The sequence below is a fragment of the Nematostella vectensis genome, chromosome 6 (assembly GCF_932526225.1).
Source record: "Nematostella vectensis chromosome 6, jaNemVect1.1, whole genome shotgun sequence".
Taxonomy (NCBI): domain Eukaryota; kingdom Metazoa; phylum Cnidaria; class Anthozoa; order Actiniaria; family Edwardsiidae; genus Nematostella; species Nematostella vectensis.
Window position 1 is genome coordinate 1,060,249 of NC_064039.1, and position 12,155 is coordinate 1,072,403.

Consider the following 12,155-nt stretch of genomic DNA (forward strand, 5'->3'; position numbering starts at 1 on the left):
GGGGGTCATCTAGCGTTGCGTCATCAATGACGTCATCACAAAATACGTATAACAATATCTTGAGCTCAAGTTGTCTTGAGGTCAAGAGGGGTCAACAAAAGGAACAGTGACGTCATTAATGACGTAATCATAACAAAAAAATTCGTATTTTGAGCTACGAAAGTTGAGCTGCGCGACCAAATTTAGGACAAGTTGTCTTTAGGTCAAATTCTGCCGAAAATCTGTCGTCCCTTAGGGCCCTTTAGAAAATCTATTTACCGGAAAACTTTCTGTTAAGCCTCGTAGAATTTCCTCTCAAATTAATATTAATAAATAACGTGCTTGAGGTGTTACTAAAGGCCTTTCCTTTTGATCGTCTCTAAAATAACGCTGACCAGGAGGGATATTATATTCTAAGAGGACTTTGGGGTTTTGAAGGAATATTTGACGATTAATAAGTTCCTTATCAGATTCGGAAAGAACCAAGCACTCGAATACAACTAGCCAAGCATATCCGACCATTTGGAGTGCTTGCGAGCAAGTCAATAAACGATCCTTGTCCCAGTCGTGCGCACTGTACCCCCACTCTCTCGCTGGTCATGCACACTCACTTTTATACATATATAATATATATACAATATACCTTATTTTGTTTTGTTTTTATCGCACTATTCGGTTACATGATGGAATCATAAAGAAAGATCTTTTCATACGTCAACCGTTCTGTCCAATATAACAACTTGTGTGTGGTATGTGCAACTGGAATCTTCTCCCTGTTCATACGTCAACCGTTCTGTCCAATATAAGCAATCTGTGTGTGGTATGTGCAACTGGAATCTTCTCCCTGTTCATACGTCAACCGTTCTGTCCAATATAAGCAACTTGTGTGTGGTATGTGCAACTGGAATCTTCTCCCTGTTCATACGTACTAGTGGTAGCACTAGTGCTTCTATTCACTTACCCAATGACGTAAGACCAAACGTCACTCAAATTTTAATTTTATCTGTTTCAAACCAGAAATTCAGAATTTCGCATGGTTAAACATAAGCGACTTCAAGAACATCTCCAATTAAAAGGCCTTCGTAAAGAAGCACCATAAAGGGCGGGGTAATCGGTGTAAAAAAAGATTCATTGTATGCAAGTATGTAAGTAAGTATGCAAAACAGACTGTGGGACACCCACGGAGCTCATTCCTTGTCAGTATTGCCCTAACAACGAACAGTTGCGAAATCCCTCGATTGGTCACTAGAGATAAACGTATCATGTGTTTCTGATTATTTATTAATAGTAGGTGAATTTATGAAGCGCGCATCATTCATCAAAGTCAAAATCCAACGGGTCTCAAGTGGAAAAACAAGCATTTAGAATCGTTCTCATAAATTTGAAGTCCTTTGAACAAAACATGGCTTCCATAAGACAAATCGAGGGACTAGCGTTTCTCTTCTACTGCTCTTTATTTGCTCTAGCGAGAGGTAAGACACAATTTTTCATTCTTAAAACTTTGAAACTTTTTCTTTTAAACTTTTCATTCCTATCTATTTGTGATTAATCCTCATTCTGTGAGTATCATATCTAGTGTTGCCTGCATAACAAAGTTCACCATTTAACTCTTTGTAAAGTGGGAATAACTTTTTGACTACTTAACACTTCTTTTGAAAAGTTTCTAAAGAATTCAACTAGGGATGTGACTCTTGCATTATTGATCAGAGCCGTCTGTTCTCAAATCCTGCTATGGCTTCTCCACTTAGTTCTCCATTTAATTGCAGAAGAATACCTCTCATTTCACACATTAAGAGTTCTAATATGATATGTAAACGATTCCTTCTTAAATCCCCCTACCCCTTGCTTAGCGCAAAGGAATGCAGTTCGCCTAATAAGCTACCATCTCCGTCGATATCTGTCCGGTTTTTCCGTGCCTTTCATGACTTTGATGACACACCAACGCTTTTCTCTTCTTAAGCTATCTCAAAAGCACGAAAGAACTCTTGTAAATCAAAATGCAGCATTGAGAAAAACGAAAAATATTTTCACAATCCAGGATTAAAGAAATTCATGAACTTTTTATTTAAAGATTAGAACAATTATCTTTCTTAACAAAGCTATGTAATGGATGCATGGAGTACCGTATTTCTAGTATACTATATATTTCATTTTTAAAGACACATATTTTGAATATTCAAAAATGTTTCCCAAGAACTTGTCAAAATACGTGGCGATACAAAAAGGCGGTTTACTTAGCATAAAAACTTTAGTACTAAGATGTAGTAGCGAATCGAAGCGAAAAGAACTAAGCCTGCGTGTCACTTGGGGCAAATTTCCGTGAGAAAGGGATATGATTTAGCAAGTATCGGAAGTGAACCAGAAGATTCCATTCTTAGAAGCTTAGAGAGATTTCGATTAATCATCGTAAAGCTTTTGGCATTCCGATGACCTCCTCGCTAACACCCCCGCGATTGATCAAATATTCAGTATAAGGTATATTCTCAAAGGGTTATTTGCGCGTGTTGGGATTACACCAATGCCGTTACCTTTAATACAACATATATCCAATTTTGAAGTATTTTCTAGAAAAAAGGCTACCAATAACTTTTGCATGGAAACCATGAAAACGTTCGAGACCAAAAACGCATAACAACAAAACAAAAACAGAACGATTTTTTTTTCTAACCAATAAAAAACCTTAGAACGAACCAACTTGTTTTTTCTAAACTTGCTCGAATAATTAGATATGTCTATTTAAAGAACGGGTCGCACAGGTAGGCGGCTACTCCTTTCAGCTTTTCCATTTCCCCTCAGGCCTTCCCCTCAGCTCGATTCCACACACCTCGACCTATAACAGCGCCGTGCTAGCTATGAGCTCTTCAGAGAGAAGAAATGCATTAAAAGCACAGCTTCGAATATTGTATTCGCTTTCAACATGTTTTGTTATATTATAACCTAAAAATAAACACATTTCATTTTGGCAACGTCCGTTTATATTAGAAACGCTCTCTCCCTCTCTCTTACTTTAATTTGTGTGTTCATTCGTAAGTGAAACGTTAAGAGAAAATTACGCCTAGGTTTCTGAGATGTAGTCTCGTTATACGAGATTGATTATTTAATGAGTTCTCTGGAAGCGCCAGATGGCACGCGCCAATAAGAAAGACACTCAAACATATCACTGGAAAGATGAGAAACGAGGGAGTGAAGGAGACGGTTTAACAAGAACGACTATAATTTTTTTCAGTTTTTTTTTTCTGTCTGTATCTAGTATTTCTCCGCACTATATAAAATCCTCGAAATTTCTTAGAGGTGCGAGGGGAGAGGGGAGAGTTCGTTCTAGGAGCCGCGACTAAATAGACCTATCGCAATAGGCGACTTGCAATGTCGCACGTGCACGCGGCCGCGCTCCTGCTTTTAGCGGCAAGATGACAGAAATAAAAAGCAACTTATTCAGTGCTTGTGAATCAGCCAGACAGTTTTTTCTATCAGAAAAGCCTAATTTTCGTTAAAAGATTTCATTTGCTTTTGTTGCTCTGGCGAGGTTTGACACTAACTCACGTGGTTTCTAGTGCAAAGGAAGAGGAGAACTGTTAGTTTTGCGTGATGACACTAATGATAACTTTGAATGTTTAGGGCAAAGTTCCATAACTCCTTCTCCGAGTCCATCGTTCTCACTCAACTCCACAGCTTGGTACAATGGCACAATGAATAACACCGGTAAGCGAATGGTAGAAGGAGCTACAGTCCGTGTAGTCTACATAGAAGAGACACAAAAGCTGTCGAGTGACTTAATGAGAAGTCGCTTCCCCCGGGAGAAAGGGCTGCATTTTCTCAAAAGGGCCGTATCAATCATTAAATATGTTTAGCATCTTTTGCATAAGCAGGTTTCAATTTGGGCCAATCTATGAGAAAGTTGGACCTTCCTACCTACAATGGAAGCCCTATTAAGCGGCCTATAAAGGGAGCACTTCCCAAAGTCTCGAAATATTGGTTACTCGACATTTGCATTTTATAGCGGCTACCACCATTTGAACCATTTAGCTGGTTATTATTTATTGTTATAATTTTACCTCTATTATAAAGCTGCTATTAAATATCATTACTTGGCTTTATTGGTGAAAAGAAATGATAATAGCAGTGGACATTTCACAGTTTAGAACGTTAACCATAGTATACAAGCGACCCAGACTATTCGTGGTGGCTTTTCTTGTCAGGCATTTTGTGCTATTAACTATTATTTTTTTTATTAAGTTAGCCGATTAATAGAGGTACCACTTCATAAATGGCCAAGAAAACAATACTTTTCTTAGATCCTTCATGCTTTTCTACGCATTTTCCCATTGTGTGGCATACACAGTGGTAATCCCCATCTTAAGAAATTACATTTCTGTCCTTGTGCACAGAGAGTTTAAACGCCACGACTGCGATGACCACAACTATTTCCGAAAGTGGAGGGCCTACCAAAACCACAACTTCCGGATCCGGAAGTGAAGGGTCTACCAAAACCACAACTGCCGGATCCGGAAGTGGAGAGTCTACCACAACCACAACTGTCGGATTCGGAAGTGAAGGGTCTACTACAACCACAACTACCGGATCCGGAAGTGGAGGGTCTACCACAAGCACAACTGCCGAATCCGGAAATGAAGGATCTATCACGACCACAACTGCCGGATCCGGAAGTGGAGGATCTACCACGACCACAACAGCCGGATCCGGAAGTGGAGGGTCTACCACGACCACAACAGCCGGATCCGGAAGTGGAGGGTCTACCACGACCACAACAGCCGGATCCGGAAGTGGAGGGTCTACTACAACCACAACTGCCGGATCCGGAAGTGGAGGGTCTACCACGACCACAACAGCCGGGTCCGGAAGTGGAGGGTCTACCACAACCACAACCGCCGGATCCGGAAGTGGAGGGTCTACCACAACCACAACTGCCGGATCCGGAAGTGGAGGGTCTACCACGACCACAACAGCCGGGTCCGGAAGTGGAGGGTCTACCACGACCACAACAGCCGGGTCCGGAAGTGGAGGGTCTACCACAACCACAACAGCCGGGTCCGGAAGTGGAGGGTCTACCACGACCACAACAGCCGGGTCCGGAAGTGGAGGGTCTACCACAACCACAACTGCCGGATCGGGAGGAAGCGGAGGTGGCGGTACCGGTGGCTCCACTGCCATACAGCCAACTGCAACTGCCTCGGTCCTGGTCTCCACCTCCGTACAAGGTTCCACAATGTCAGCACCTAAGCCTTACACTGAAACCAAGATCAGTTTTGTAACGGAAGGAAATTTTAAAGCACTCAATGACGAGGTAAGGGGAAAAGGCATTTGTGGAGAAGAGAAGGATGAGGGAGTGGGGAGAAGATTCAGAGAATTGTGAGCTCAGTTCTTGGTTCTATGGTGAGCTTAGTTCTTGGTTCTATGGTGAGCTTAGTTCTTCGTTTCTGGTGAGCTTAGTTCTTGGTTCTATGGTGAGCTTAGTTCTTCGTTGTCTGGTGAGCTTAGTTCTTGGTTCTATGGTGAGCTTAGTTCTTGGTTCTATGGTGAGCTTAGTTCTTGGTTCCATGGTGAGCTTAGTTATTCGTTGTCTGGTGAGCTTAGTTCTTGGTTCTATGGTGAGCTTAGTTCTCCGTTGTCTGGTGAGCTCAGTTCTTGGTTCTATGGTGAGCTTAGTTGTCCGTTGTCTGGTGAGCTCAGTTCTTGGTTCTATGGTGAGCTTAGTTCTTCGTTGTCTGGTGAGCTCAGTTCTTGGTTCTTTGGTGAGCTTAGTTCTTCGTTGTCTGGTGACCTCAGTTCTTGGTTCTATGGTGAGCTTAGTTCTTCGTTGTCTGGTGAGCTCAGTTCTTGGTTCTATGGTGAACTTAGTTATCTGGCTCTATGGTGAGCTTTTAGTTCTTGGTTCTCTGGTGAGCTCAGTTCTTGGTTCTATGGTGAATTTAGTTCTTGGTTCTATGGTGAGATTAGTTCTTGGTTCTATGGTGAGCTTAGTTTTTGGTTCTATGGTGAATTAAGTTCCTGGTTCTATGGTGAGCTTAGTTCTTCGTTGTCTGGTGAGCTCAGTTCTTTGTTCTATGGTGAGCTCAGTTCTTGGTTGTATGGTGAGCTTAGTTCTTCGTTGTCTGGTGAGCTCAGTTCTTGGTTCTATGGTGAGCTCAGTTCTTGGTTCTCTGGTGAGCTCAGTTCTTGGTTGTATAGTGAGCTTAGTTCTTCGTTGTCTGGTGAGCTCAGTTCTTGGTTTTATGGTGAGCTTAGTTCTTGGTTCTCTGGTGAGCTCAGTTCTTGGTTCTATGGTGAGCTTAGTTCTTCGTTGTCTGGTGAGCTCAGTTCTTGGTTCTATGGTGAGCTCAGTTCTTGGTTGTATGGTGAGCTTAGTTCTTCGTTGTCTGGTGAGGTCAGTTCTTGGTTCTATGGTGAGCTCAGTTCTTGGTTCTCTGGTGAGCTCAGTTCTTGGTTCTATGGTGAGCTTAGTTCTTCGGTGTCTGGTGAGCTCAGTTCTTGGTTGTATAGTGAGCTTAGTTCTTCGTTGTCTGGTGAGCTCAGTTCTTGGTTTTATGGTGAGCTCAGTTCTTGGTTCTCTGGTGAGCTCAGTTCTTGTTTCTATGGTGAGCTTAGTTCTTCGTTGTCTGGTGAGCTCAGTTCTAGGTTGTATAGTGAGCTTAGTTCTTCGTTGTCTGGTGAGCTCAGTTCTTGGTTTTATGGTGAGCTCAGTTCTTGGTTCTCTGGTGAGCGCAGTTCTTGATTCTATGGTGAGCTTAGTTCTTCGTTGTCTGGTGAGCTCAGTTCTTGGTTCTATGGTGAATTTAGTTATCTGGCTCTATGGTGAGCTTTTAGTTCTTGGTTCTCTGGTGAGCTCAGTTCTTGGTTCTATGGTGAATTTAGTTCTTGGTTCTATGGTGAGATTAGTTCTTGGTTCTATGGTGAGCTTAGTTTTTGGTTCTATGGTGAATTTAGTTCCTGGTTCTATGGTGAGCTTAGTTCTTCGTTGTCTGGTGAGCTCAGTTCTTGGTTGTATGGTGAGCTCAGTTCTTGGTTCTATGGTGAGCTTAGTTCTTCGTTGTCTGGTGAGCTCAGTTCTTCGTTGTCTGGTGAGCTCAGTTCTTGGTTCTATGGTGAGCTCAGTTCTTGGTTGTATGGTGAGCTTAGTTCTTCGTTGTCTGGTGAGCTCAGTTCTTGGTTCTATGGTGAGCTCAGTTCTTGGTTCTCTGGTGAGCTCAGTTCTTGGTTGTATAGTGAGCTTAGTTCTTCGTTGTCTGGTGAGCTCAGTTCTTGGTTTTATGGTGAGCTCAGTTCTTGGTTCTCTGGTGAGCTCAGTTCTTGGTTGTATGGTGAGCTTAGTTCTTCGTTGTCTGGTGAGCTCAGTTCTTGGTTGTATGGTGAGCTTAGTTCTTCGTTGTCTGGTGAGCTCAGTTCTTGGTTCTATGGTGAGCTCAGTTCTTGGTTGTATGGTGAGCTTAGTTCTTCGTTGTCTGGTGAGCTCAGTTCTTGGTTCTATGGTGAGCTCAGTTCTTGGTTCTCTGGTGAGCTCAGTTCTTGGTTCTATGGTGAGCTTAGTTCTTCGGTGTCTGGTGAGCTCAGTTCTTGGTTGTATAGTGAGCTTAGTTCTTCGTTGTCTGGTGAGCTCAGTTCTTGGTTTTATGGTGAGCTCAGTTCTTGGTTCTCTGGTGAGCTCAGTTCTTGATTCTATGGTGAGCTTAGTTCTTCGTTGTCTGGTGAGCTCAGTTCTTGGTTGTATGTTGAGCTTAGTTCTTCGTTGTCTGGTGAGCTCAGTTCTTGGTTCTCTGGTGAGCTCAGTTCTTGGTTCTCTGGTGAGCTCAGTTCTTGGTTCTATGGTGAGCTTAGTTCTTCGTTGTCTGGTGAGCTCAGTTCTTGGTTGTATGGTGAGCTTAGTTCTTCGTTGTCTGGTGAGCTCAGTTCTTGGTTCTATGGTGAGCTCAGTTCTTGGTTGTATGGTGAGCTTAGTTCTTGGTTCTATGGTGAGCTTAGTTCTTCGTTCTATGGTGAGCTTAGTTCTTCGTTGTCTGATGAGCTTAGTTCTTGGTTCTATGGTGAATTTTGTTCTTGGTTTGTATGGAGAACTTGGTTCTTGGTTCTATGGTGAGCTCAGTTCTTGGTTCTATGGTGAGCTTAGTTCTTGGTTTGTATGGAAAACTTGGTTCTTGGTTCTATGGTGAACTTAGTTCTTGGTTGCATGGTGAGCTTAGTTTGGTTCTATGGTGAGCTTAGTTTGGTCCTATGGTGAGCTTAGTTTGGTTCTATGGTGAACTTAGTTCTTGGTTGCATGGTGAGCTCAGTTCTTGGTTGTATGGTGAGCTCAGTTCTTGGTTCTATGGTGAGCTTAGTTCTTGGTTGTATGGTGAGCTTAGTTCTTGGTTCTATGGTGAGCTTAGTTCTTGGTTGTATGGTGAGCTTAGTTCTTGGTTCTATGGTGAGCTTAGTTCTTGGTTCTATGGTGAGCTTAGTTCTTGGTTCTATGGTGAGCTTAGTTCTTGGTTCTATGGTGAGCTTAGTTCTTGGTTGTATGGTGAGCTTAGTTCTTGGTTGTATGGTGAGCTTAGTTCTTGGTTCTATGGTGAGCTTACCGTAGTTCGTGGTTCTATGGTAAACTTGGTTCTTGGTTCTATAGTAATTGTCCCCTGGAGTGGAAAATTGAAAGACATTGTTCGGTATTATAGCTAAAAAAAAGAGGAGAAAACAATTGAAGGTCGCAAAAAGGAGTTATAAATTGCACAGTTGACAAAAAATCTAGACAATCTCCAAAACTAGATCAGATTGAAACTCATGGAAATTCATGTCAACTATTTTCAACTGTTATCTTTATAGCAAAAAGGCGCGCTTAAGAAGGCCTTCGAAGAGGAAGTCTGCAATACGACTAGGAAGATGTACGGTGGATTGGTAGAGGAATGTAAAGTAGAAGGCATTCGTGGGGGCAGCATCATCATCGACATGATAATCATTTTCTCTACCAGCAACACAAGTGATGTCAATATAAGTAAGTTCACCTTGCTTGTGGAATATTTATCACAAGTTGTGTCGTATTTAGGGAGTGTTCATTAATTATGGCCGAGGGAGGTCGGTTCCCACATAGGGGGAGGGGGCTAAAAGGGTTTTGGGTACGTCGATGGGGGGTCATAAGTGGTGAAAGGGGGGGGGAAGTTTCATCCCTTAAAAGTAGGACACTTTTTTATTAATTATTATTGAAATGAGTAGTCAAAATGCATGAAAAGTTGTTTCCTAGCGTTGCTAATAATATATTTTGGCTACATTTATTGCTGTTGAGCCGTGAACTCTTTCCCACAAATAACAAATTCAACAATGTTTATTACTCTGTAGTAGTTCATTTAAGCTTGACCTATAGGATCAATAAAAAACAACAACTGAAATAAATGCATTTGTAAAATACTAAGAATCTAGTACGGCAGGTTATTAGATAATGTCAATGTGTAAAAATGTCTGACTCGGATACCTTTGCTTTGGACACCCGGCTAGTACCAGATCTGGGAGATATATCAGACCAAGGGCACAGTACGATTTTATTTTTTATTATATGACACTCCCATGCAGTAAAATATAAAATTGTCCTGCGTGATATGGACAAGCGATATGGCATGCAAGGATCGATATAGGTATAGATACGTATTCTTTACTGTTTCAAATAGCCAGAAGGCCATATTTGACTTTTTCCACCTAAAATATTACTACTTGGTTGTTTTTTAATTCATGATTTGTTTAGATGTATCTATATTGCGTGTTATAAATGTAGTTTTGTGGATTTTTAAAGAGAAGGAGGGGGGGTCAAACAAGTTTTTGGGTTTCTCCTGGGGGGGTCAACAAAGTTTTGATGTTTACAAAGGGGGGGGGGGTTGTACAGAAAAACTCAAGTTGAGTCGCGCTGAATACCGACCCCCCTCGGCCATAAATAATGAAAACTCCCTTACCACAAGTTATGTCATTATAAGTGACATACTCGTTGCTTGTGTAATCTTAACCAGCAATACAAGTGAGGTCAATAAAGTGAGATACAATATGCACAGTTGCTTTTCATAAACAACATTTCGACAGGTCAATACCTTCCTTGTTCAGGTGTCTTTTAAAGCCCTGGTGGATAAGTTGATTCCTGATGCCACAACCCCTATTGTGTGATACAGCATTATGTGATCACAGGCCCGTGACAAGACTGATTCTTGCGTGATATAGCATTTCGTGACCACAGTACTGATTTTGAATAGGTTAATCATAACACTTGATTTATTTACTCTGGTTTCATTTTTATTCAGCCGGTCTTTTGATGGAAGTTGAACGGCAAGCGAACCAAACTGGAGGGATTGGCGGGTACAAGGTCCTGAGCACAAATTTCCAGATCGCCGTCGTGCAGCCCACTTCAAGCCCTGCAGTCACGGGGGCCAAGACGGACGACGACGACGGTATGCCCGGGTGGCAGATCGCACTTATCGTCATCCTTGTCTTGGTGCTCATCGCGGTCGTCATCTTCGTGGTTTTTATGGTGAGATATTTACGCATGCACATTGATCATTTTTTTTGTTTTTATTGCGAGCACTATCACAGCTACGAATGTGCAATTACAATTCGGTGGACAGGGGGGGAGGGGTCCTCCTTCATTGTGCTCCAACGACATCACCTTCCGACAATACCTTACCATATCTTCTTTATCTCATATAAGCTCGTCGTGAAGAAGAAGGTGGACGAAAAAGAGACAAATGGGATTCCACTGGGGATTCAAAACCAAGGGGTAAGATCAGGGATCACATCTAATGTCGCATTGTTCTTGTTACCACCAATTCCCTCCCAGAACACTAGCAAAATAAAATCTAATGAATTTTTTTTTTTCAGGCATCACTGCATGACGAAGGACTCAACAAAGTCTGAAGACGTCCGAATTTAGCTCAAATTTAGATACCCAAGAGGGGAGAATGCCGGAATGATACATTAGATGGGAGGTAAAAGCATCAGAAACCTGGACCAGGCAGAGTAGTCCTGGTTGGCGGGATAGCCCTGGGTCTAGTAGGAGCAGTCCGTTACGAATGTTGCTGCTTCTAGTGATATTTACTGTAATAAATAGATAAGAACGCCCTACAAGGTAGACCAGGCGTACCCTTATTATTTAGTGTTGTGCAAGTTGTAGTTAGAAAGACAAAAAAGCCAATAGTCTGCCAAACATACAAACAATAAAACAACTATAATAAAATAGATAAGTAAATAATCGATAGATAAGTAATAAACTAAATAATATAGTTAAGTTGAACAATTAGCAAAATTGTCCCCAGGAGGTAAAAAGGATGTTCCTAGTCACATTTGACAGCAGGCTGGCAATATGGGCTGGCTCCTGACGGAACAAAGGAATCCCAAACCTTTAGTTAATCTCATCTACCAGGGGATAGGCTAGAAAGACAGAATGGCTGAACCCCTGACCTTTTGGCATTTTTTAGAACACTCTTATAGTGATCCTGGACATTTTTCTTGAGTTTGGACGAGTTCAGCCATTCCGCCCCTCGCAAGGGGAAAAGTTGGGTCTTTCAAGCTGAACTCTCCCGTTGAAAGTTTGGGATCTACCCTGCTGATATCTATGTGCATCATAAAATGGGGAAATCCATTTTTTTATATTAAAATTTTTTGGACTGTTATTACATCATTTGTACTTTTGCACATAAAAATTAAACAATCTATTGTTTGCATTGCGTAGCATGACTTTATTGATGGAGAGAACATGAAAATTAGATAGGGGTTTACCATTCAGACCCAGGGACTAATAGTGCTATAACCACCCGCTCTCCTGTGTGTAGCACCTAATCTCCTGCTTTTTAGCGATTTGTATTGTTTCGAAAAATTATTCTATAAAAAATTGTCATTTTGCTTATTTTCTATTAAAATAGTTTTATTGTTAAAACAATAATTCCCTTGCGTAGCGCATTTTATCTAATACCATTTCTATATGGCAAACGTTATCTATGTTATAATCACCTAAAATGAATATATCCCACCCCTCCCCCAAAAAATGTTCTCAAGCCCTGAGATTTTCAGAGGTTGACAGGTATGCAAATGTTATCATGACTGACTTCATGACTAGGAGGATGTTTTGACGTTCACTAAAGCATTTCTTTATGCTGGCTATCTAAGTTAATAAATAGTAGGTTTCTTGCTTCCATATTGGTTCACTCCAGAAAGCCATT

General features: G+C 41.5%; 1 protein-coding gene across 1 annotated transcript; it reads left to right on the forward strand.

Moving 5' to 3' along the window:
• The first annotated feature begins 1,282 nt into the window (after positions 1 to 1,282).
• LOC5510558 (secreted protein C) lies at positions 1,283 to 11,660 on the forward strand. The gene is made up of 7 exons (XM_001630942.3): positions 1,283 to 1,451; positions 3,595 to 3,678; positions 4,365 to 5,281; positions 8,791 to 8,959; positions 10,245 to 10,471; positions 10,649 to 10,717; positions 10,819 to 11,660. The coding sequence occupies exons 1-7, from the start codon at positions 1,382 to 1,384 to the stop codon at positions 10,852 to 10,854; spliced, it is 1,572 nt and encodes a 523-aa protein (XP_001630992.3). The 5' UTR covers positions 1,283 to 1,381; the 3' UTR covers positions 10,855 to 11,660.
• Positions 11,661 to 12,155: the final 495 nt, after the last annotated feature.